The 27,968-nt window shown below is 41.5% G+C and overlaps 1 protein-coding gene across 1 annotated transcript in view; it reads right to left on the reverse strand.

Annotated features, from left to right (window-relative positions):
- The window catches only part of LOC133111067 (neural-cadherin-like), a 95,362-nt gene extending 69,181 nt beyond the window's left edge, over positions 1-26,181 (reverse strand). Inside the window, exons 1-9 of the mRNA XM_061221227.1 lie at positions 26,178-26,181; positions 25,681-25,878; positions 23,533-23,758; positions 20,938-21,142; positions 17,073-17,184; positions 14,167-14,416; positions 4,361-4,503; positions 1,899-2,071; positions 75-243 (exon numbers count right to left, since the gene is read on the reverse strand). Of these exons, the coding sequence (XP_061077211.1) occupies positions 75-243; positions 1,899-2,071; positions 4,361-4,503; positions 14,167-14,416; positions 17,073-17,184; positions 20,938-21,142; positions 23,533-23,758; positions 25,681-25,878; positions 26,178-26,181 (1,480 nt within the window). The remainder of the gene's footprint in view (positions 1-74; positions 244-1,898; positions 2,072-4,360; positions 4,504-14,166; positions 14,417-17,072; positions 17,185-20,937; positions 21,143-23,532; positions 23,759-25,680; positions 25,879-26,177) is intronic.
- Positions 26,182-27,968: the final 1,787 nt, after the last annotated feature.

Here is a 27,968-nt window from a genome sequence, read left to right on the forward strand (position 1 = left end):
CACACCGTTACCCTGAGCACTGTGTGGCACTATGGCCCCTGTATCCCTGATGGCGGATGACCCGTCCAGCGCACCTGTGTCTGGGTGGATGCTGAAGGCGGGTATTGTGCTGTCTTTGTGCATGAATCCGTATGTCACTTTCCCATTGGCTCCCTCATCTGCATCAGCAGCGTGCACCTGCAGCACAAACGTTCCAGCAGGCTGGTTCTCCAGCACTGAGGTTCTCTCCCTGTACTGCTGGCACTGAGAGAGAGGAAGGGAGAGAGGGAGAGAGGGAGAGAGAGGGAGGGAGGGAGGGAGAGAGAGAGGGGGAGAGCAGGAGGGAGAGAGGGGAAGAGGGGGAGAGGGGAAGAGAGGGGGAAAGAGGGGAAAAGAGGGAGAGAGAGGGAGAGAGAGTGCATGAGCGAGGAAGAAAGGGAGGGAGAGAGGGGAAGAGAGAGAGCGAGAGGGAAAGAAAGAAGGAGGGAGAGAGCACAAGAGAGGGGGAGAGAGGGAAAGAGCATGAGAGTGGAAAAGAAAGAGGAAGAGAGAGAAAGGGAGAGAAAGCACGAGAGATGAAGAGAAGGGGGAAGGAAGAGAGAGAGAGAGAGAGAGAGAGAGAGAGAGAGAGAGAGAGAGATGGGAGAAAGCCTTGAGTCTCACTATTCCAGCTGTTAGTTGTATTGAGAATAATGTCTGGTTTGTAATGCCATCATAGTGGCACAGTGGTAGAAAAAAAACATGGCATGACATGCTCCACTACCCACAGAAAATCTCATCACCATCTGCAAGGTAAAAAAAATCACAGTCCAGAACTCAAAGCCCATCATTATAAACTCAATTCTGGCTACTTTGTTAGCACACAGCGATATGCTGCAATGGGAAAGGTCCCTCATCAATTCAGCACTCTCCATTGATGGTTACTTTTGACATGTAATTAATGACAGTGGGGTCCATCTTCCTCCCATTTCTCCCATCTCCTCCTCTTCACATTAGTTGTCAAAGGCTTTTCCCAGGCAGGCCTAGCAGACTGGGTCCCTTAGAGGAGGGACAGAGTCAGATCTCACATTTAAATATCAAACTCCCACATCCCTTTATCCTGCTGCAGTTTGGCACACTAATACAGCTCAACCAGGCTTCAGAGTAGCCACTGCCACAGGAGAGTGTGGCTTAACTCACTGTGTGTGAGCATGTGTGTGTGTGTGTGTGTGTTAGAGAGAGTTTGTGTTTGTGGGGGGGTGATGAGTGTTTGTGGGGAAATATGTGAGAATACAGTGAGTGTGTGAGTGGGTGACGTGTGGGTGTTTGCAAGTGTACTGTAAGTGTGTGTTCTGTGTACATGGTGAGTGTACTTGAATGCATGTGCGTATACGTACCTGTATGCGAATATATAGGTTTGTGTGTGGGTTATGCATATGGCTATACAAAGGCTAGTGTGTATGTGCACAGAACCAGCTCATATAAATGAACACAACACAACATCCTGTGGGACCAGGTCCTCCTGACATGAAAGCTTTGAGAAAGCTGAAATGTGTGCATGACCAAGTGAAGTTGCTACTCCATAAAGATGATTTGCAGACCCAGGTTTACGTTCATCTTGCCACCTCCTTATTTACCTGGGGCATTCCAATGTAGTCCAAGCCAAACTTCATTCTCATTTCAAATCGAGACATTGGCTAAAGCAAGTGTGGTATGATGAATCAGCCAAATATTTGAAATGCTAATTATAAATTCTGAGACGATCTGGAAATAGAACAGGGCTGCCAGCTAATCACTCCTCCAGAGACCACCACAGAGACAGCGAGAGTGAAAGACAAAGCGGTCCATATTCCGAAAAACATGGTGTACCTAATCTACCATCATGAAGACAAGATGTTCTGCTCCACAAACAATAACACACGATTAAATCAGGGGAATACCTTCTCAAAAATGGGCTTGTTGTTGTTAACATCGTCCACTCCCACGATGACCTGGGCGGTGGACGACAGGGCGTGGGGGCCACCGGAGGCGTTGTCGTCGGTTGCCGTGACGTTGAGGACGTACTCCAGGCCCTGCAGTTTCGGAGGGGGGCTGGAGCGTAGGCGAATCAGCCCTGCAAATCCAAGCACCCCCCGTCAGCAAATTACGGGACTCCATCACTCACTCGCGCGCGGAAGGGTAGGAGGCGGCTTGACACGAGTGGGTGAGAAAAATACGGGGACGCGGTTTACATGGATTAGCCTTAAATGGGCTGCAAGAGAAAACAGGACTTAGGGCTGAGAGGACAGAACAAGAAATTAATTAACAGCCTCGGATATGAAAGGGCCATGAGACAGGGGGGCTGAAAGCATGTACAACACTGCGCCCACCCCAACATCCATATTTATCTGGCACACGAAAGTGTTTTCACTCAGTTTTTGACAGAACAAGGCAACAGAAGGAACATGTAGTTTCAATTCGAGAGAGAGAGAGGTAGAGAGAGGGATAGAGACTGGAACTTTGAGTTTGAGTGAGTTTAATAAACCAGTGCAATATCCCCATTCCATATCATCTCCAGCTCCCTCCTCATCTCCTCTCACTCAGATATTTGCAATTGCACTTTTGTCCCCTTGGTGCCAGTGCCCAGTTCCCTTCTACACAGCCTATTGTGTGGGCAGTGAATTTCCATCGTGCACTTTGAAATTTAATGACTTTTCTGTATCCGGAGACGTATTTCTGGCCGTCCATGTGTAGGCAGAAGGCACTTAATGCATTCTTTCTTATCTCCAGAGACAGAGGCGGCGAGGGACACAAACGCATCAGAAGAGAGAGACAAATATTTACATCCCTTTCAGACCACACCTGACAGAATCATGTTACCCTTCTGCTGCCGGTCCTTGGGAGAACAGCCTGATCCTTCTATCTTTTCCTCACAGGGCGAGATAAAGGACATCTCACATCAATGAGGAAAGCGCTGCTCTACATGCAGGACATTTGCCATGAAGAATTGGAATATATCCACCACTGAACTGAAACTAATGCATTTTACAAGGCACACTGTGCTCTTGGATGTGCAGTGGAAACATACAGCCAATTCCCATTATCATCAAACCATAGCGCGAGATACCGCCATTGCCGGTGCTATAAAAGTCCAGTAATTACTACAGGGCTTTTCTCTATGAGGGATTCTCAGTCAGATTCTAATCAGCCAGAATTAAATATGGCTGACATAATACGCTAACCCCCCCTTCCAATAACTCCACATGACAGCAGGGGGCAAAATATATGCTGCTAAATGAGCCAGTGCCATAAGTGAAAGCGCATCGCATTTTTATCCTAATATGTGTGTATAACTGTGAAATAGATGCACAACACAGAACGCAGCTCACATTACAGTGCATTCTCTCATGTGAAGGGTTCTCCGGATAGAGGGCTAAGACTTCCCTGAAGTCATGCCTCATGGTTAAATATGGACTTTTGACCATTTAGATTTAGTAATGCAGTCCCCTTTGGGCTGCGGGGCGATATGTAGGCCAGGAGAGGAGAGTTGCCATTTGTAATGGAGAGCACGGGGGGTGGCACCCTCAGTCAGCCAACACGAATACTCCCGGCAAACACAAGACAGCAGATATTAAAAACGTCCTTCTGTGTGGCAGGGGAGGCCACCGGCAATCTGATTTACATGTCACCCATCATCAACATCTCCGCCCCACCCCAAATAAAAACAGTGTACGGAGGGAGGACAGAGAGCTCCGGGGTATGCTGCACCACAAGCCAAAGCTAGCTTCATCTGAGCCTCAGACTGCCAGCAGAGGTGGAGTCACTGCTGGAATCCAGAGGGCCGGTAGACAAATGTCTCTCCAGCAAATGCGCTAATGTGCTTATCTATTCATGTATTCCGGGAGCATTCGCAATGCAATCCACAAAACATTCAGCACTGGCTTCAGAGGAAACGCTCTGAAATCTTCATCCGAAGGTCTCTAGAGTTCCGTAGCTAAAATTATATTAACAGTGTATTCATTTTGACGATATAAACTTTGTGCCAATGTTTTGTTTACATAAGTTGGAGTACTTTGTTTTAATACAAAGAGGACTATCACATCATAGTTTTTGTTTGAATTCTTAAAATGGCATTCATTCATGTCATCTTCCACTGCGCTATGGTCAAATTCAGGAGAAAATATGAAAAATAAACAAGACCTTTCATTTTTCATGCAGACAACTGCAATGGAGTATTAAGCACATTTGAAATTGAAGATATGAAAAGATGCAAAACAGTATCTCAACCTAGGCTTATTTACACCAAATTGTGCCATCGGCAACTCAGTGAGAGATTCATTTTAAGGTGAATCAATTTGTTACAGATCATTTAATAAACTACAGAAGAAGGGTGAGCTGTGACAGGCCCTGGGCAGGGAGTCACCTTTTTGGCTATCGATGACAAAGTTGCCCTCGGTGTTGCCTGTTGTGATCCGGTATGTGATTCCATCTCCATCGGGGTCCTTGGCCAAAACCGTGGCAACCAGCGTGTTGGGTCCGGCATCCTCAGAGACAAAGGTCCGATAACTGTAGGCAGAGATGCACCATGACATTTTTCTTGTCAAAAAAGCGAATCAAAAAATAAAAGATTAGAAAATTCAGGATTTGCACAATATACCTCCAGTCAAAAGTTACTCATTTGAAAGAGTAACACGTGAAATGCAAGAGCAAGGTTATGAATGAATACAAGTAAATCATTTTCTATGGCTCTGCAAGCTGACAGACTGAACTCCAGGGCAGAGGTGAATGGCCAAGCACAAGTGTAAATAAAACGGCCTCCAGACAAGTGTAGGTGTTCACTACAATCACACCTCTAAAGAAAACAGACAAAGCCACAATGCCAAACCTTCCCAAGACATGGCAGAGAGGTCCAAGAGTATCTCAGAATGGCTGCTAGTATAGAACTTGTAGAGTAATCACAACCACTCTGCTAGCAAACACACACCTCTGAGAGTAGGGCAGTCAGGATTGTCTGCACCCTGATAACATGCAAACACAAAAAAGCACAGGTTATCATATACTGCTATACACTGTGTGTGTACAGCATCGTCATAAACACACAATTCACTGCCACACTAAATTAAATTAGCTTTCTACCTACTGCTTATTAAAATACCCTATTAACCCTTTCAGTGCCATTCGGCAGTCACGTGTAACTACCATACAACCTCAAGAGTGCCATAGTGAACCTTATACCTTTTGAACCAGTCAAATTGACTGCTATACTATTGCTTTAAGCCCCTATTAAAACCTTACTAAATTTTCTCAACTTTTGCAATTATCTCAACCAAAGCCAAAACCCCTTAGGATTTTGGTGGAGCCACTCCATGTTGGGTTTGGGACTGAAAGAGTTAAAGAATACAGATATTGCCTGTTGGGACGTATAACTTGGCGAAAACGAGGTAAACCCCTGCCAGCCAAATCTTTTTAAAAGTTGCCACCAGCTGGCTGCTATATTCAGGTTGAACAAGCTATTTTCAAACACTGTGATCATGCCTCCGAGGAGCATCACTTCTGCATTTACAGAATTGCCTTGGTCGTGAGACTAAAATGAGAAGCCTTGGGAGAAAAAGTTCCAGTTTGAGACAAAAAATACAGTTGGACAACATCTGTGTGCATAATGAGAAAACAGTGAGGACAAACAGAAGCCCTGAAGAGGGTTGCTCCAATCTCCAACTAAGGAGACAAATGTGTAGACTTCTCCACCATTTAATCAGTTCTACAGATTATGTTCAACATTGTTTATATACTGGTTGTACTAGATGTAATGGTGTGGCTTGTAATATAATAAATAATGTAATACCATAAATTATATATTCCTGTAATATGTCCTTGTGATTAGATTTGTTGGCCTATGTAATGTGCTCTGTTCTTGAATAATTTAATAAAGGTCTTTTTTATGAAAAGAGCCATGCAGGGCAAACTGCACACAATGATCATTGTTCATTAAAGGCAGGGATAATGTGTACAGCATCGGAGTAAAATACACCCAGTCAGAGATGATTTAACACATTGTATTGTTTGTAAATTAAGACGAATCCCTGCACGAATCCAGTATTGTCTTAACCCAATTGTACAGCACAGAAAAATAAATCCAACAGCACCCCAAATTCATACCCGCAGTACAGCTTGTTTACCAGAACGGTGCGTTAATGTATGGGATTAGAAGGCGCATCCTTTTGATGTGCTGAAATGGATGTGAATTCAGCAGACAGAAGGGCTATGGTGAGCTGCACAGGGCGTTCACTTTGTCTTTGACTAAATTAATACAGAGCAGCAGCTGTCATCCTGAATAAATGATAGGCCTGGCGGTGGGCTCTTTTTCAGCCTGCGGAGACCCTGACCAGCCTGACCAGCCTGACGAGGACAGCACAGGCCCTCGGCACTGACCGGGGCCCGACGGTACGGTCAAACCGGCCCGGAGAAGCGCAGAATCACCTGCTCTCACTTCACTACAGTACAGAGCTACTGTACACCACTGTCTCTCCGCTGTAATACCATCTGCAAAGACATGTACTATACAGAGGAGGGCTCTTCTGCCACAGCTCCTGTATGGCATATGAATCTGCAAGGGAATCGCTCAATCTCGGGTGCGAATCGAGTTGGGAATGACTCTTCCCAACTAAATAACAGCAACAAGTAGGGTCTTTCAGCACTTGTCCCTTGTTACGGGTATGCACGTCGCTCTGGATAAGAGCCTACAATGCCTATAATGTAAATGTAATGTAACTACCCACTGGGGAGGGGGAATGACATGCACACAAGCAAAACACAAACACACACGGACACGCATGTGCGCATACCGTACAGAGACACACACACACATGTTCATAACCATCCATACGCAGCACACAAAAACATCCACACGAACTCACATGCACATATAAAGACAACGAAAGCAGTTGATTAGCTTTGTTTTTTTATTTTCCTTGATCCTCTCTCACTTGCTGGCATGCTGCAGAAGCATCCACAGTGAGGGTCAACCTTTGAGTTTCAGAGTCTTTCGAGGACTTTCTGTCAGAAACGCAGAGAAATGGGGTGCGAGACAAGCAGCAAAGAGCATTGACATGGCAGCTCAGCCATCACCGCGCACGCCGTGCTGACTGACGGATAACAGAGGAGAGGTGACAGGCGATATACGAGTGATTAGTAACCCCTCAAACCCCTCGTATAAGTGGAGGCACCGTGCCCTATTCCCCTTCGCCACGGCAGCCCCGTCATTGCTCTTGTTTTCCGCAAGACATTTGTGACCCGTAATCTGTCATGAGTCACAAAGAGCTATCATTTTTCAAAGCGCGATAACTCTCCCCCACCCCTCTCCTCAAAGGAAAACCGCGAGTTTTTTTTAAAGATCCCTTTGCCGTGAGGGAAAAAAACAAAAAAACAAAAACAAGAGGTAGAGACACTACCACCAGCCTGGTGTTCGACTGCTTCCGCGGCTGCCTTCACCTGCGCCTTGATCTGTCAATATGGTGACAGGGCCTATGACGAGCTCTGACTGCTGACTGACAGCGCACAGCCGGAGCGAGGAGCGACACAATGGAGCCTGTCACGGCGTGATACTGCATTCTGTGCACACTCTTCTCTATCTCATTATCTACCCCATCACTTCCATTTCAAACAAACTCAAAATTAATCTGCAATTATTTCACAGGCCTGTTTGCATCAAAGCAAAGAACACAAGCACAATGCCCACGGTACATAACTTTCTGTTGGTTTTTCATTCAAAGAAAAAAAAAAAGTAGAGCTTTCGAAAAGCGTTAGTGTGGGATTAGTTTAATACATTCTCTGTATAAAACCTACAAGTATAAGAACTTGTGATTGCAAAACTAATTTAATTTCAGCAACATCAAATGTGCTTAAATGTCCTGTACAATCCTTTTCTTCCTTCATTAAAGTGTTATTTAAGCTAAAAGGAAACTATGTATGCTTAATTTATAAAACTCTGAACAGTACAGGGATTAAAATAAACCCCATTTTGCTGTAATGTATGTGATGTCTCAATTCCAATATCAATTACACAATACAAGAATATAAAAGAATAAGCAACAAAAGAAGGAAAAGGTGGAAAGGTATTACAGGAGTGTCCTACTCAGACTGACTAATTGACCAAATGATATCCACCTGAATGGCACTTCACAATCTCCTCCTATAGGTGCATTAATTGTCCTACAAAATGTTTTACTTTTGTATGAGACTGCTTATAACTTTCAGCCTTCAATACCTTTAATCTCTGCTTGTAGAGTTGTGCAATTAGATTTTAAGACAGTTTTCCCTGTTTATGTCCAACTTGAAAAAGCAATAAGCCACAAACAAAAGGACTTTTTTTTTCAAAAGTATGATCTTTTGAATCTAAAATAAGCAAAACTGTATCTGACAGTATTTTGGCAAGTTTTCTAAAGGACAAATTGAAGCCTGAAACAATCCCACATTATTTAAAATCTGACACTTTCTCCTTTGAAAAAAACATCCTGTTATATTTGACAAACATGTAGTTTTGCTTACATTTTGCTGTAGGCATGAGCTGTTTAAACAGATTTACTGTATAATGTATTCTGATGAGCCAAAAAAATTCTGCTGTGCAGCAACAAATAACAGCTATCTATTACCATGCAGGATATAAAGCCATGGCTTATTCCAATACTATGATTTGTGGGTTCTTTACAGAACCATTGAGCCATTAAAACATTGCTATCCATGTTCCTACAATGAGATTAATGGAACGTCACATAACATTTATCAGATCTATTGCTTCCATATCACATTTATTTCTAAAGCAAATCACTACCATCAACCAGTGCTGTATAAATTAATAAAAACATAAAACATAGGTGTAAAAACAAGAAAACAATAATACACACAGCACTAATAATACTTAAAAATGCAAGAAAAAAACAAGGACATGTGGAATGTGGAATGTGGAATTAAAAACAAGGGGAAAAGATGGGATTTCAGATAAGATTTAAAGGTGTTTATGGAGGGTGCAGAAGCAATATGTTCAGTATGTTTACAGCAAAGGCCCAGTAACCCTTTAGCTTTAGCCGAGGCTGAGGAACAGAAAGCAGGCCTTGGGTGACCTCAGTGACCTGGGCATGGAATAGGGGTGAGGGAGATCTGAGATATAGGGTGGGGCCAAACAATTAAGTGTTTTAAAAACAAACCATAATTCAAAAGCTAACCAGGAGCCAGGGCAGGTAAGTGTTAGTAGGTGTAATGGATTTTTTGTATCAGTTAAAAGCCTTGCAGCAGCATTTTGTACTAGCTGCAGGCTGTGGAGAAATATCTGGCTAAGACCTTGGTGTAGGGAGTAACAATAGTCAAGGCGCAATGAGATAAAGGCGCGAATAACCATTTCCAAGTCGTGAAATGAAAGGAAGGGTTTGGCTATGCCTTCGGGTTGGAAAAATGTAAAATTAATTTGACGGCGGAATCAAAATTGACACCAAGATTATTGCCAGGGGATTTCATAAAGCAGGATAGAGGCCCTAGGTCATTGGAGAAACCTCTAAGAGAGTCAAGCAAGTCAAGAAAGATTGCATCAGTCATTTTAATTTACCTGGAGAGTTTTTACACATCCAGTCTTTGATGTCAGTAAGACAATCAGACAGGTTCTTAAGAGGAACACTTGTCATTAGATTTCAATGCGAGGTACAGCTGTGTATCATCTGCTTAAGAGTGGAAGGAAAAAAACAGGAAAGAAATATTTTTCAACAATAGTGCCAAGGGGGAGGATGTAAAGGGAGAAAAATAATAGGCCCTAAGATTGGACCCTGGGGAACTTTATGGGGAATGGGACCAGAGGAGGACGATAACCTCTTGATTTTGAAATAAAGAAAAGAAAGTCCAAATCTTTAGGTATGAGGTGGACCACTTTAGGGCAGTGCCTTGAATACTAACCATATGCTTAATCCAGTCAATTTGAATATCATAGTTGGCTGTGTCAAAGGCAGTGCTCGGGTCAAACAGAGCTAAAGTCATTCCACACTTTCAGAAGGGCAGATACAATGTAGACTTCTGAATCCAGACTGGAACTTTTTAACGATGTTATTTTGGTTAAAAATGACAGCAGTTGTGAAAGAGAGAGAGTGAATTTGATAAATAATAAATAATAAAATGAATTATTGCATGAATTTTAGAATAGGCACCAAGAAGTGTCATTTAGCCAACAGAATTTCACTGAAAAATCCTATATTGCTGCTTGAGGTCCATGAACATCAGTAAACTAATTAAATTGAGTATTTCAGAAACAAAGGTAGATTATCCCTCTTTACTGCTCAAGCACACCATGTCTCCCTCTTTCCCTAAGTTGATCTAAGTAGGGGGACATTTTGATATCAGACATGAGTTTCCACAGATCCCTCACCAAGTTCTCCTCAGAGCAATTACCACTGGTCATTTAATTCATTGACTAACTTTTACTCCATCATAAATGCTTAAACTACTATCTCCGGTGTTGTTCTGCTTTCATTACCCCCTGCCCCACTTTACAAGTCCCCAAGTTCACCCGCCTTGCAGATGAAAATGATAGCAGGCTTCCCTCACTCTTTCTCTCCATATACCTCCACCCCACCACCCACCCATACTCAGGAGAACTGAAGGCCTGATTGATTGCAGACCTGCTGCTAGAAAATGGGCCAATTATGAAGCCAAGGGCCAGAGAAATGCTGGAGGGAAACAATAAGAGTAAAAGCACAGTAACTGAGAGGGAAGTAGGGAAACCACCATCCTCAGCATCACTCAGTCACAGGGGAGAGAGAGAAAAGAACATAAGAGACTGTTCTAAGATGGTGAAGGAAACATTTTTGCTGAAAATGTTATGTTGCAATGAAATGTGAATTGAACTGAAATCGTATTCTCAAAGATTTTGAGTCACCTGGCTTACCTGTTAAAACTGATGTATTACCATGTCTAGGCCAGGTAATGGTCAAAAATACATTTAGTTCCAAATTGCCTAATTCTTGCTCATGGCAGTGGCAAATAACATTTTGTCCTAATTTCATTATTAAAGACTAAAGCACCTTTGGTACAGCTGTGGCAGGTTTAAGAGGAATACATGATCTGTGGGTGTGGTGGGAGTGTGGTTTCATTACAGCTGATGTGATCAGGCAATCTCTTTCCCTTAGTGCCACTGCATCAACACCATAAGCGAACTGGCAGTTTTGTCATGTCTGGAGTCATCACGTGTATTTATGCCACCTGAAAAAAGTCTCCTCAGGCAAATTAACTTGTAAAGATAGGCTGCAAACTAGAAGAGAGAGACACTATTTTTTATCTCAGCTGGATAAACCCAAAATATTGCATTATAATTCCCGGCAAAAAAAACTTGTTTTCTAAAAATATGTTCTGAGTTTCTGTGACACTCTCTCCAATACAGTTATGTCTCATCGCTGCTCTTGTGATTTTCAGCTGCCACAGCCATCCCAGTCAGCCCCTTACAGTTGTTATAGCACACCAAACTCCATTCTGAGTGGACACGTCTTGACCTCCTGCAACTGTAAGGGGGTGGGCCAGCCACAGCCAAAACATACTTTGTTTTATGGGTTTATACTCATCTGGGCATTATTTGTTTTGTGTTTTGTTTAGATTTTTTTTCTTGTTGTGTACATTTTAGCTTAAATGTGGCCATTACCTGTACTCAGCACTGCTTTCTGAAATACAGATCAGAATAAAATGGCAGTTCACAAACAAAAGTAAAGTTAGCAGATCGTTGAAAATGAGACAGATGGCTAGAAGGGCGGATGTTAGAAAAACCGTTTTAATGAGATCCTGATTACAGCAGGTTTCATGATTGGTTTAATTAAACTAGGTTTAAAAAAGTAAGAGTAGCCACAATCTAATGAAAGGTTTAAAATAGTTTAAACTGACATAAGTGACTGTGGGAATGTCCAGTTTCAGCTCCAAGCAACATTCATTCCCTATGCTTTTATATCTCAGACCCAGTGCACAAACACAGCTAAACAGCAAACATATATTAGGAAATGTGACATTTGAGGAGATGATCTCTCAACATGTGATCACTTACAGTATAAGACCCATATACATTGTTCACACATTGTTCATGAGTGCATGAGTAAAACTATGAATACAGTAGTTTACAGAGCACCTGCTTTGAGTAAAGATGGTCTGGGTAGGGTAAAAACCAAAATAAATTATTCAGCAGCAATCCTGCACAGTGCAAAATGTTTTATTTTTTTTATTGACACCCCCACCCCCCAAATCAATTATGACTGACACATTTACTGCAGACCACAAGATTACCAAACCCGGCAGACAAAAAAATAAAAAATTAAACAAAATCAATTTTGCCCAGACAGGTTTGCACTACATAGACAAAATAGGACCCTGGATGGGTTTTCACTAGTAGAATAAAGGACGAATAAAATAAAACATTTCAAACATGTCATTTAGCAAAGTGTAGACTGCATCTCTCACTGTGTTAAACCATTTCCTTTAACAAATATATGCATTTGATTTTTGATCCCACTGATAGACAAGCTTCACATTCTGTTTTCCTCTTCAGAAATCCTTTTAAAATTAAATTCTTCACGTAATTTCACGGTCATTAAAAATATCCTTTTTTAAGGCTTCTTATCTTGACCCTAAACCTGACAAACATGGACTGCTTTGTAAAGTGGTGCCAGGAAATGTGTAGGCCAACCAGGTGGTTTTCTGGCCACCGGGAATTTTCTGCTGTTAGAAATAAATGCTGTATTCCAGATCCTAATGTCATTAGGTTTAAGCATGAAAAAGAATTTCCAGTGCTTGTAAACCCCCCTCATTTCTTAAACCTACTGCATTCATAGAGATGTACGCCCTTCTAATGGATAATTCATGCACCATAGTCTGAATCCGTTTCAGAGAGCCATGATATGCAAGAACCTGATTATTGTACAAATTACAACAGCTCATTTGGAAGTTTGTAGTGGAATTACTTTTCCATCAGTTGTGTGTGGTCATAACCACATCCCCGGAGCTACTCAATTTTCAGAGGTGACATCCAAATTCAATAACATTAACACAGATGTAATTTTTTGCCAAGTTTTATGAGTCAGCTTGGCTTAAACGGCATGCTAACCAGCATCTGGAATTCTACCAATTCATTATTTACAGACAAGGATAGCCAACTGGACCTCAAGGTCAAGAATCTTGGTCAGCCAGCTGACAGCAATCACAGATGAAGTCATCCAAGATGTCTCAATCTGAGAAATGCAATCATTCTGCAAATCACACACCGCTTTGGTCACGCATTTTAAAACCCCCATCTAAGTAGCTGATTTTCTCCGAAGCAATTTGAGTACTGTTAAGAAAGAGATAAAGGCCAAATTGCATGCTGGGTAATGATTCATTCAATTTCATTGTATTTGTATTGTGCTATTACAGACACTGTCACAAATACACGTTAGAGTGGAAATGAATAAAACAATAAAACTGGCACAAAAAAAAACAGGCCTGAACCCCCAAAAAGCAAGCAATTGGAGAAAAAAAAGTCCCCACTGGGAAGAAAAACACTCAAAGGGTGGAGAGAAAAAAAGTCCCTGGAGGGAAGAAATCTCAGGAGTAATCCAGCTATAAACTAGCCGGTCCGATTCCGTGTTGTGTTGTGTGCCAGAATCAGCATTGTGGGCCATATTTTACATATATGTATAATGAGCGTGTTGCTAGAGGGCGGCCAGTTCTGTAATGCTAATTCTCCTGTTTGAACTCGCCCTGCATGTTCAAGCTTTAATAAAAGAGCAAGAACTTAGAAGAGTGACCGTCTGGCAAATCTCTCGTTGAAATCATTACAATATATAATATAGTACATCGTGCTCTGGGTGGATGAAATGCTATTGCTGTTCCAAGACCTGAGGCTAGGTTAGGCCAGTCTATCTAAAACCAACCAGGTTGGGTTATAACCCACTGCCATATATTAACCCAGCATGTGACTAACAGTTTGACTCCAGTTTGGTTACTTTTATGCTCATGTTGCAAGTTATTTGTGTATTGGCTATCTTCAGCCAATGGCTGAAGCCAATCAAAGAACTGGAGCAAGGGACACAGAAGAGAGAACGAAAGAGGGAGAAAAGAGGGGAGAAAGAGAGAGCAATGGAAGGATGTAGAAGGAGGGAGAGAACACTATTAGCCATAGCTAGGCTGCAAGCAACAGATAGAGTTGCGCGTGAAAAGGCAAAGATAAACCTGAGTACTTACATGTGCTGAGAGAAGTCGGGCGCCTCGTCGTTGACGTTGGACATACGGATGCGGATGGTGGCGGTTCCCGTGCGGGGAACCTCGCCCTTGTCCACAGCCATCACCACAAACTCGTACAGGTGGTTGGGCCGCTCGTAGTCCAGCGGCTTGGCTGGAAAGATGGTGCCATGGGGCGAGATGCTGAAGTCCGGGCTCAGAGTGTAATAGGTCAGCTCAGAATTCAGGTCCGAGTCACAATCACTGGCCGACACTGGGCAAAGAGAGAGACACCTTAGTTATGCTTCACGCTACATTGTGCTACACTGCTGAATTGCAGTGCTTCATTGCTCCACTGTACATCATTTATGTCCTTAGCTGCCCCGTATGAACAATTATTCTGTACACCACAAGCACAGCTGATCCACAAGACCATAACACAGGCCCACCCGCTCTCCATCCCACCCCAGTGTATTTCATTAACATAATTATTTGCAAGGCAAGTATACAGTGCCCCGGAGGTGCAATCTTCAGAAAAAGTTATCTATTCCGAAATAAAAAAGCACTTCTTTGTGTCTCTAGCTGAAACAGATTGTTGCTAAGAAAGCTACATTCAGACCTGGCAGTAAATAAGATCTTGAGGCAACTGTTGTATTCAAGTCCAATTCAAATGTAAGCAAGCAAAAAAAAAACCTCATCTAAAGGAAATCTATGTATAGGAATTTACAGTCCATTTGTGTGAATGTGAAAAAGACATCTACTGCATTTAATTTAGCAATGCAATTCATACATTCAGTAGAGATATAAAGCTGGCCTTATGTTCGTTCTCACAAAAAAATGTTTTTCAGTGTTATGTATGCAAATCACCATTCCCTCCTGTAGGAGTAATTCACTAGGCAGTTGGAAAAAGTGTAACTGTGTAACACATTTCACAACTTTTTTTGAGGACCAACATAGAAACAGCATACTCCAAAGAAAGACTTCAGCAATGATAGTTCCTCAAACATGCATCTTTAAATTAAAGGTGAAAACTGCAGCTTTGCATTAATTTCTGGGCAGAAAATCTACAGTTGATTTTATTGGCCTATTATTCATCAGTATGAATTTAGAAATATCAAATATCAAATATCAAGTTCATTTTAAATATTTTTAACAATTACTTTTAGTTTTAGTGGTGTTATTATAACATTACAATCAAGAGCATGATATATAGACCTACAGTTTCAGCATATACTAATTGTTACAACCGTGTGTTTTGGTAAAATTGTGTGAATGCTCTAAAATCGCTTCATAATGATCAGCAATGCTGCTTTCACTATGCCATGCATCTCTTGCAGCCATTGCATTCGTGGAATGTTTTTCAGATGGGTCTGTGCCCAGGCGTACCCCACGGAGAGCAGAGCATTTGTGCTGAAACTGCAGTCAGGAGAAATGTGATCCCTTTTGTCAGTTCCATCTCAGTACAAGCAATTTGCCCCACTGGAATGGGATGCAGACTCTAAAAAGCCAGTGACAAGATGCATTCTGATTTATATACCGTTCACACATCCCCCCCATTAAACACTTGGTCTGGATGTAACCCCACACTATAGGCAGCTGGCTGGCGCACCATTAGCCTAAAACACGTCATGAAATTTATAGAGTACAGCTAAACAGCTAAACCAAACATATTGGGCCATATTGGTTATCTGTTTTTGGATAACATTTGTGCTACATGTGTATATTACATGTTTCTGGAACAAATTATGCATGTTTTTTTTACCCTCAGACCCATTACTGTAAGGTGTCTTGCTAATCTTCAAGAGCAGTGAACATTGTGAACTGAACTGGAACCCCGAAGCTGTGCGTCCGAACAACTAACTACTCTTCTAGACTGTGGTTCATCACTGCGACTTAAGTGTCAGATTTAATAGTCTCTCACAAGCTGTTGAAGCATTACTCAGGCTCAGCTTTATATAGTGAAGGCGGTGACTGTGTCTACAGTGCAATCATTTCCATGTGTAGCAGGATATTATTCCCGGGAATTACATTGTGTTCTCTCTAGTTATCACACCAACACAAAATGTGCCTGAACTGAGATGGTATAGCACCGTCAAACACCAAAAAGTACAGTGACGTGACCTAATTAGCTTGTTCTCTGCATGACAACAGGTATGAATAAGGCCTGTCAACCAGTGCAGTGATCCCGTTCACAGCAAACAGTAAACTCTCATTTCCGAATCAAACAGCAAACATCTGAATGTCCCTTGACACCTGAATATTTAAAGCACAGCTGTCGGGTGACTGCCATTTTAAATTTAGCCTGACAATGTGCTAATCTAAACTAAATGTGTTACTTTTAGTGTAAATGTGTTACTCGTTTTTACCCCCTGGAGAGTCAACAGCAGGCCAGTTCTGTCTTGTATTACTTGTTTTTCATCTAAATAAACAAAAGTGGCAATTGTTCCAGCTTTATTAAAAACTCCAGAGAAACCATGAAATGATAATTAATCTGTAAAGATGCACAAAGCTTTCACATGCTGGCATAATACATCATTTGGTAGGGGGGAAGGCCATTTCAAGAGCAAATGACTTATGAATTAAGCAAATTCCTTTAAGCAAACAATGCAGTGATCCATCAAAATATATTTGATGATCTGATGAGGATTATGACAGTAAACAGTATTTCAGTAAAAACAGGATACCGTACAACACATCAATACAAGAAAAAGATGACATACTTGAATGCACTCACACTACTTAGTGTGTTATTAGCATTGTTCACTGTAGTCATTTCAGCCAAGCATCGCAACAAACTCGCAGCATTGTAAGCCATCAATTATTGTTCAGTGATTCCCATCGTCACTCCCAGAGTCCGACACAGCGCCCGCCCTTCCAGGACGGAACGGGTGCAGTGGGGCATTCTGCAAAATGTATGTCAGGCTGCTCACCTTGTAGGAGCGAGGTTGCCGTGGTTACGGTCTCAGGGACACCGTCTTTGCTGTAAATGGACTGCAGGAATTCTGGGACACAGTCGTTCTCATCGGTTATCAGCACGCGGACCTGTTCAATAAACGGGGAGAGGAGGAATGTAGTGCTGTCGAAAGAACCAATGTTTCTAATTGTCTCAGTCCCAGGAGAAAGATGGGGGGGGAGGCGGAACAATGCATGCTATGAAAGCTCATGATGTTAAACAATAAAACAAAACAAAACACCTTATACTTTTAAATGTGTGTTAATATTTATTCATATATTAGTTAGGCTGTTCTGGAGACAAAAGGGGGTTGGCTGGTATAATATCCTTCCAAAGCACATCATTTTCTGCCTAAGCAAGGGTGTAATTCCTGTAATACAAGGCTCAATTCAGCCTAGTCTCACACAACATCCTTGAGTGAACGATATAATTGTTATTTTCCCCAATCTTGATTTATTTCCGATGTACATTGACTTATTCTACCCCCTGTAACAGACACCTCCATCTCCCTCTGCCAACTGTGAACAGCAAATTGATGTGAGATTAATTTCACACTGTTGGAAGTGTACATACGAGTATGCACCAAAATAAATTGGTGGAGCATCCACTATCTGCTTGATTCAGTCAATATCAGCTCATAGCTGTTCCATTGCTTGCAACAATTCTCTAGTACCCGACTTCTGCCTCTTGTTTTATTAGTGTGAGCTGTAAATATTGCATACGAGTGTCTCTACCTCCAGGGAAGGTAATATGGGGGGGAGATTTGCAAGGTGGATGCATAAATGCCCTGGAGCTGATGAAAAAAGTTACAGAAGTGACCATGAACAAAATCCAAATTCTATACAGCTGGAACCCATGATTTGACTTGTATATGGAGAGGTTCTCCATATACAAGGTCCTGTACGATTAACAAACTGCAGGCCTACTACACCCATAGGTCCCATTACAAGAGGCACAGGCTGTGTATGGGAGACCAAACGTCTCCTCGTGATGCATGGCTAGACTGAACTCATCCCTTCACCACAGCACTGAAATGAAGACCCTGCGTCTGAGAAAAATGGAAGCAGGCTGGTGCCTGTGGGCCCTTTTCACTGGGATATGAGAAAGCAGTGCAGCACAATGACAAAATAAATATGATCAATTCATTTCACACTCTCACAGTTCAACTTTTTAATCTCCAAGGTTCAACTTCTTATCCTTGTGGTCATTCTTAGCATTGGAACTGTACCTCCCTCGAGTTTTTCCAGCGCACCCTGGTTATGAGTATGCACTGCGCAGTGCATTGCTCTGGATCTGCCAAATGTAATTTAATGTAATGTCAACTACTTATCAGTTGTGAATGAACAAATCCGTCAAATCAGGTCTTCCACATCATGATTACAGATCTACAACAATGCCATTTTAAAAATCTTCAGCGCATGACTGCCTCAGTCATGATAGTACTAAAATCAACCAATTACCTATATGTATTTAAAATGAATTGATTTCACAAATCAATACAAAAATATGTAAAATAGCTTGAGACCTGGCTACCTTACTGGTTAACTACTTGGTTGACTTGGCTGAATTCAGCCCCTTAAGCTAACTAGCCATACTGACACAGAAAAACTGCTGGAACTCTCCCCAAACTTTTGAAGTCACATTGGTGATACTGTCATAGCATAGACTATGATCATTTAGGAGAACTTTTTAAAAGAAAAGGATGAGATGAGAATAGACAGGTCTGCATAATCAGCTGCGAGTAAAAAGGGATGATGCAGGTTTCTGGAAGGGTGGCTAATTTGATGCATCTCTTGTTTCAATTACTTCAGATAGAAAGCTGATTGGTGTGAAGTGATATCCTGAATAAGTGTGGTCTCATTTATGGCCTACATCTACAAGATGAAAGGGTACATTTTATCTATTAATAGCGACTGAAGTGAAAGCGATGATATGGCCCTCTTTGTGCCTGGTCAAAAACAAAAACCACTCCCATTACTTAAACAGAGATTCCCACTCACTTTAATCTCTGCGATGAGTCCAACGTGCCCAGAAAGGCAATCAGCGCGCCCTATTATTTTAAAGTAAAGGTTGTGCCAGGTTTTAGAAAACGGACAATGGACCAGCCAACCCATACTAAATTCCTACTTAATGCCCACCTGAATTCCTTATTCCTCCATTTTGTCTTGCCCGTGGAAGGGCAGAGCAGTGCTTTGGCAGAGCTCTGGCACAGTTGGCAGGTGAAAGTGGCATTGTGAAACAGGCATGGTAATCTGTGCCCTTTCAGAGCAGGGCTGCCTCCAGCAGATCCATCGCCATACAAACAGTGGCCAGTGACTGTGACAGTGACTCTTTCTAACCTCCCCCCACAGGATCAGACATGTTTAAGGAACAGCTGTCCTTTAGCTGGCTTTGGGGGGCATGATGGATTAAAAAATGGGTAGAGATGAGTCTTGCGCTTTTCACAGTGTGCTCTTCTTCTTTTTCTTTGGTAATGTCTTCTCTTTCTGTGGTCTTGGGAGAATTAAATCAATGCAATGTCTCAAACAGACAAGAAACTTCCAAAGAACCAGATGCGGTTCGGGTCAATTCAATTAAAGTCAGTCAAATCAGGAAATGAACCAAAATTCAAACCATGACTTGAAGAATCTTTATAACAATATTATGAACATTTTTCAATTAATTTTTTTGAATTGGTTGAAATAAAATGGATTTGATCCCAACTATGTGGGCCACGGAATGTTCAGTTTGAATTCCAATCCAAAAAGTAAAGGGCAGATTATGATTCATACGGTTTCTACAACATGTACCAATACACTGTGTGTATAAAGCAAAACAAGCTCAAACTCGTCCAGCAAAAGAAGCACAGTAGTTTTTAAGCAGACAACACACAAAACCCGATGCCTAACAGTTGATCCAACTGATTCTGGTAAAAGGCCTATATCATAGATTCTAATTAATCCATCCATACATCCATCCATTATCTGAACCCGCTTATCCTGATCAGGGTCGCAGGGGGGCTGGAGCCTATCCCAGCATACATTGGGCGAAAGGCAGGAATACACCCTGGACAGGTCACCAGTCTATCGCAGGGCACACACACCATTCACTCACACACTCATACCTACGGGCAATTTAGACTCTCCAATCAGCCTAACATGCATGTCTTTGGACTGTGGGAGGAAACCAGAGTACCCGGAGGAAACCCACGCAGACACGGGGAGAACATGCAAACTCCACACAGAGAGGCCTCGGCCGACGGGGATTCGAACCCAGGACCTCCTTGCTGTGAGGCGGCAGTGCTACCCACTGCACCATCCGTGCCGCCTCTAATTAATCCAGTGCATCCATTTTTTATTTACAATTAGATTATTCTAATTCACCTCCCAGGAGAAATCATAGCCATGGATATATGTTTCTGTAATACAATGCCTCAAAATGAGCAAGACACAGAGCACCTGAAATGACTGGGAACAGCAGGAGGGTTTTCCTCCACATGATGACAGAAAGGACAGGTTAGTGTCAACAGCCCAAGGCACAGACACAGACACAGACACAGACACAGACACAGACACAGACACAGACACAGACACAGACACAGAGACAGAGACAGAGACAGAGACAGACACAGACACAGACACAGACACAGACACAGACACAGGCACAGGCACAGGCACAGGGACAGGGACAGACAGACACAGGCACAGGCACAGGCACAGGGACAGACAGACACAGGCAGGCACAGGCACAGGGACAGGGACAGGGACAGGGACAGAGACAGAGACAGAGACAGAGACAGAGACAGAGACAGGCACAGGGACAGAGACAGAGACAGGCACAGGGACAGGCACAGCAGAACCAACCTCAGCAGCACTGCTCAGGCTGTCGTGGCTCTCCCTGGCCCGGACCAGGAGCAGATAGCGGTGCTGGTCACTCTCGAAGTCGATGGAGCGGGTGAGGCTGATCTCGCCCGTCTCCTGCTGGATGGAGAAGAGGCTGCTGGGGTTGATGAGCAGACTGTAACTGAGGGGCTGCTTCTGGAAGGACACAGCGGGGGTCACCAGGAACCTGCAATGGCAGAGACACCCTTATGCCTCTACAACGATCAACCTTCTTCACATTTTATTTTTATCCTTTTAGGTTGGTTGTTATTGAGGAATGTGCTCATGACAATAAAAATTCATGAATCAGGGCCAAAGGTTAAGTTATTTCTGGCAATTGTACAGGATATTCTCATAAATGCATATCCATAACATATCCGATTCAATGAACAAGTTTCCCCTCCAGAAATTGAATATACTAAAAATATATAATTAAGGCACTGTGAGAAGCAACAACTATATACAGTATACTTATTTAGGAAAATATACAGTATTTCTGCTTCAAAACTGTTCATTTTAATTACTATAATTTACAAGAAACAGCAGCATACTCTTTCAGCAAGGGTCAATACCTCATATACTCTCCATTTGTCACAGATAACCATGTTACCCCAAATGCATATTATTATGTTTCAAAAATGTCAATTTTTAAAATATGATGATATTTATCATTTACAATTACCGTAGTATTATATGATATGAAACAATGATCAGAAACAACCTTAAATAATTCATGTACACATTTTTTTAATGAAAAACTTTTAACAGCCATTTTCTCCAAATTGCATTTTACTGAATTTTCTGTACACTTTTTTTCCCCAACTTAACTTATAGAAATACAGTACTGTGCAAAAGCTACCAAAGTAGCTAACCAATTTAATATGGTACAAAAAAGATTTTTATATGTGTTGTCATTGTTCTTCTATTTTAATGTGGTATTTTTGTGGGAAAAAAGAACAAGATTTTTTTGTTTAAATAATTCAACAATTAAACATTTTGAAACCCCATCTGTAAATTACCAGCGATTGAGTTATACATCACGTTGAAACAGGAAAATGAACTCTGACAATCCACAGAAAAAAGGGTTTGAAACAATATGCAAATTTGCATCCTTTAAATTATTCATGAGCTAATTTGCATATGTACATAAATACAAAAATGTTTGCAATTGTATCCACATTGAAAATATAAAATGTAATTTCGATTTTCCAAGGATCCCCCCCCCCCCCCCCCCCATTTACCTGCAGTACTGCCCTGTAACAAAACTGGACTCCATCAAACAAGACCAAATATTTGACATACCAAGTCACCAATTCAGCCGTAACACATTAACATGTTGGACACAGCTAGTGCAATGTCTGCAGTCCATTAGATCATGGGACCATGAGATTACCCACAGCCTCCGGTCAGGAGATGCCAGGACAGACACTTTAGGCAGCAGCCAGTCACGGTCAATGTGACCCATGATTAGCAGATACTGCACCACGGCCCCCAGACTCTCAGCTGCAGGCTGAGCTGGCCACAGAACCGGAATACCAAGGCTTTGTGTGCAGACAGCCCCAGTGAATCTTTTCTGCCTCGACTGGCTGGGCATGAACCCTGTCTGGGATTATCGCCGGCTGATCCATCTCGAGCGGAAACAGTGCACTGCCTAGCAGCGGACTTTCTGTCGACCTGTTAAATCAATTAGATGCACAGACAGGACGGAAGGAGAGAAAGCAGCAGGGTTGGGGACAGCTGCCCTCCACCCCTCCACCCCCCCCACTTCGCTCCTCCTGCAGGGTGCATTACAGAGAAGAAGAAAAAGCTAGCCTCCGCAAGTCAAAAGCTAGCTCAAGGCTTGCCAGGGTAATCATCTTTTTCCACTCCTGTAGCTCAAATATTGAACCTGAAAAATGAACATATTAGCCATTTCACCACTGGCTAAAGCTAAAAGAACTGAGTGAGCCAATTCATGTTTGTGGCGCACAGTAATTTATGCTGAATGCTCTTTTCAAACAATGAGAATAATAGTTGTCTGCGACCAGTGTACTCACAAACGCACCAATTAGTTAAACGCACCAATTTGTTGCGCACCTATTCACAAAAAAAAATGCACATCTGCATATAAAAATACAGGAACGGTGATAGAGTAAACTGAACTACTATAGTATGCATTAATGAACTATGCGCATTGTCATTGCTGTGATCATTTAAGGCTCCATTGAGCTCCGGCAGAGGACAGTCCAGTGTGTTCATATGCAGTGAGCAGAGGAGACAGGATGGTCATTCCATCGCTCCACTCACTCACATGAACCCTGACACGGAGCACACTGGCAGTCAGCGGACGCACATGCTTCAACAGCTTCCACGCCTGAATGGAGGTGGACTAATGGCATTATGAGTGTGAGTGTGTGTCTGTGTGTGCGCGTGTGTGTGTGCGCGAGAGAGAGAGGTTATATAGAGAAGTGCTAGATATGCTTACACTATGTTCATTTTTATTTTTCAGGTTTTATTTTCACGTTTCTCAGTTTTGGCAATATGTTACCACGTCATGCCAATAGAGCTCATTGGAGTTTGAGAGAGAGAGAGACTCACGGCTGTCCTTCGGGCGTGTTCTCAGGAATGGAGATGGAGTAGGAGGCATTGGTGAACTGGGGCGCTCTGGGCCCCGCCACCACAGACACCAGGGCAGGAAGACTGCGGCTTCCCATCTTGTCAGCGGCCACAACATTGAGCAGGTACTCCCTGTCCTTCTGCAGGGGCAGGCCTGTCGTCTTCACATGGCCGCTCTTCTTGTCCACGTCGAAGCGGCCATCGCCGCCTGGAACCACACAGCAACGGGGAGGACAAACTATTTATATAAACCAAACATTAAAAAAACATGTTCATACATGCACGCTCTATTAATCCGTACCACATTCACTTTCATTGCACTGAGCCACTTTCATCATAATTACACATGCAGCGCCTTGCCGTTTTAACAGTCCGTTGCCTCAGTTTGAAATCATAACACTTAAAAAGGAATTTAAATGTATAATCTACATAACTGCCAACATTGTCAGGTAATAATTAATACAAAAATTCAAAAAAATGTATTTCAAAATTTTATTCCAACTGCCCATGATTTCAGACTCTGAGGCAATAAATTATGAAAGCTGTGCCAGGAATGGAATACTTAGCAAACCACAGTAAGAGCCCAACTTGTCAACACCTTTCACTCAGGACCATTGATCATTCATATACACCCTCCTCACTAGTGATATTCACACTTTTTTATCATGGCTGGACCAAGTCAGACCATTATTCTGTGCTGTTACACTAGTACTGCTCACACACACACACCATTGCACTCATTTACTTATAATATGAAAATGAAGGAGTAATTCTGTGCAAATAGGAACTTGGTAGTCTTCAAAAAATCTATTTCACTTTTGATATGCCTCTGAATACAACTGTTCTTGAATTAACACATTAATCAAATAGTTTAACTAATGTTTTTTCCCAAATTTTTTTTAATTTTGTCAAAAAAGTCTAAAAGTGGGCAGTACATTTTTACACACTTGTTTGGTCAACTTTATCAAAGAAAATGCAAAACTGTATTTCCATCCTTTAGATTCCAGTGTCATCACAAAGTCCAATTTTCAAATCCAAATTGGGATTATGGGAAGACTTTATTATTACAAGGCACCATGCAGTGCTTATACCCACAAGCAGCGCAGCTTTATTCTTAGGAATACACCTGCATGAACTCATAAGGCCTGCCACCATTTTGTGTGTGTCCCTGGGCCTTGCTGACTGCAGCTAGATCGCATGTATGTATTCATTGTTAGACAACGATATTGAAAAAGAGCCATTGAGTTCTATTTTTGCTGGGATTAGCATACCAAAAATCAGCAACTGTTTTTTGTGATAACAAATAGTTCATAAAAACAGCAGTTATCTAAAGAGGTTCTTATTCTGTTTATTTCATGTTGGACTTCTGCTGTTATACTAAAGAGTTTGGGTTTGTTCTACTTCATTATAATCCTTTGAGAAATGTATCAAAGCTGCAAAACAAACTAATTTCTGTTTCATAAGCAAGTTTTATCTATGGGATAAACTTCTAGGTTCACAGCACAATGCATCAGAAACCCAAAACAATTACACACACTACAACAAAAATACTGCCCCTTCCTTCTCAAACCCAAATTACCATTCTATGAGAATTTTAATTAGATTACATGTAGCAAAGATTCATTTTGTTTGATAGTAAATTTATCTTTACAATGACAGTAATTGGATGTTTGTCTCTTCATCAGGTTAGGGGGGGTAATTGAAAACAAAACAAGTTGACCCATTAAAATCTTTCATTGAGTCCTTACATTGATGGAGATAAAAATCTGAATTATTGCCAGCCTCTAGTGAATTAGTCTATTATCCATTATCCTCATTATGAGTGGCCTTTTCTACCTTATCTTTGGCACTTCTTTCTGGAACATTATGCGATATAACAGTATGAAGTGCTGCCCTTTCTTTCAGCAGAACAGCCTGCAGATGACAACCATCACTGTCAGGTTTAAAAAAATTAGAACATACTTGTAGCATAAATATTTACATTACGCCATTTTAAGTAAAATGGGTGTCTGCACAATTAGAATCGTCTGTAAGTGGCTTTAAGACTATTGTGAATATGAAATAAAAGGAAAAATGAAAAGGCATTTAGTGCACATTATGGCACTTCAAAATCAATGAGGAAGTGCTCACCGTCAGACAGGAAGTACTCCACCTCCCCGTAGCTGCCCTCGTCCCCGTCGTGTGCGAGGAGCTTGTACACCAGGGAGCCGGGCGGAGCACTGGGGGACACCACAGCCAGGTAGGGCGAAGGGACCATCCTCCATTCTGGTGCATTGTCATTCACATCAGTAACAATCAGCTCTACCTGGACCAGGTACCAGTCAGGGCCTAAGAAAGAGGAGAGAAGTGAGTATTGTTTAAACTACAGTACGAAGTAAACATGTTACTGTTACACAGCTCAAACATACATTTTATATTTTGTCCTTGGTGAAATCATTAGCATTCAAACTCGAAATATGGCACTCTAATTCATTTACGCCCCTCAGTATTCAACCTCCCTTAATTGTATAATAACATTAACGTCTTGTAGTTGATACTGAGTACCCCAGAGTCGGTCATGGGAAATGTACTTGTCTGTCAGCCTGTTCCTCAGAATCCATATTTAACACACAGTACATATCCCTTACCCATCTGTAAAGTCTAAAACTGAAGTTAAAGCTTCAGATACCAAATCGTTCAAAAATAAAGGATCAGTGATCATGTTTTTACAGAGGCATCATGTTCAGATGTCTGTATCTCTGGGGAAAATATAGATAAGAGTATCATTCTTTTTGTAAGATTAAAAGGACAGCCAACGCGAGTCATTCATACCTCAAAAACAAATCATCTATGTAAAGTAATGGTTCTAAATGTTTTCTTCAACAGAAGAAAATCACCTGTGGGAACATCATTCAACCTCCCTCCTTCATCATTTCATGGAGATATGTTCACAGCTCATTTGCGGAAATAGATATTACCATCACACAGCTAACTCTGTTAAAACGATAAATTAAGTTTTATACCATAATGTCTACTTTAATATAATCTAGTCTTTGGCCACCAGAGTTTGCTGTTCTGGTTTAATGATCCAACAGAAAAAACCACATCGTTCCCCATTTTAAAAATATATATAATCATTTTGTGGATGGAACAGAATCTCAATGTGCAAGATTATATTTGGTATGGTTCATAGTTGTGAAATATCGCCCCCTTGCCTGTGTCCAAAGTCTGCATTGCATCAAGAAATGATCCATAACCAGAATTAAGAATAAATAGTTTTTAACCATGAAGGAATTATATACACAAAGAATGGTGCATACCCAGAGGTTTGTGAGATGCAGATGAACAGAGCGATTACTAAACTAAATAAGAGTCGCACCCTCAGCTTTCTCCTTTACTTGTGTTTAATACCAACGTTTAGGCAAGATTACCCTGACAAAGGCACATCCTGCCAAAATGTTGGTATTAAACAAAGCAGAAACCTGAGTTCGTGACTTTTATTTTGTTTAACCATGAAGGAATGCCAAGGATAACGACCTGGTGCAAATATTAACATTATATCAGTTTTATTTGTGAATGTGTAATGAGTGCATGATTACGCCCATATATGACTTTCATGATAAGATTTCAAGATAAGATTTTCACACATCAAATTTTCAAAAACAAAACATTCATATCTGGGACAAAATTATATTAATTTTGTGTATTTTGTGAGATTTTTATTTCATTCATATACTTAGACATAGTCAGATAAGATTTGCCCCAAAACTGGCAGCTATATAGCCATCTTTAGATACCTGTATCTGTTAATATGCATTAGTAATTAGTAACTAAATCTGCTTTAGTAATACTTAATGACTCACATATGCAAGTATGAAAATTGGAAACTTAAGCCTCTAAAATGTCTAAATTCTGGTTGAATTTTGATGGAAAACCCCCAACATTGTGTAGCCTGTCATAGTCATTTTGGACTTCTTGGGTGAAAACTGGAGGGTTAATCATGTTTCATATGTTTTTGGTTTCACACAAAACCAGAAAGATTTTATTTCAACAGTAACACAATGAAAGTCTGAACTATAGTGGCCTCAGTTCAGCCACCACACACTCTCAGATGTGAGGTGGCTGAGAAATATCAGTAAAGTTTACAGGAGATAAGTATAATAATTAATTTTATCTAGTGTCTCTCGCAAAACCAAGGACGATTTACAGGCAAAAACTGCAGAGAAACAAATTGGTATCAATGGAGTGCAAAAACTGCCAAATGTCAAAATACTCAGATAAAGGAGCATTCCTATTAACAAAAAATACTGACGGTCATGTAATTGCCAGAAACCTAATCACAATGTTGACTACCATTTAGTTTATCCTCAAACACAGCTACACTTCCCAGAATGAGTCATAACAGCTGGCATTCAAATGAGTTATTGGTGCATGGGCGC

The sequence above is a fragment of the Conger conger genome, chromosome 15 (genome assembly GCF_963514075.1).
Source record: "Conger conger chromosome 15, fConCon1.1, whole genome shotgun sequence".
Classification (NCBI taxonomy): domain Eukaryota; kingdom Metazoa; phylum Chordata; class Actinopteri; order Anguilliformes; family Congridae; genus Conger; species Conger conger.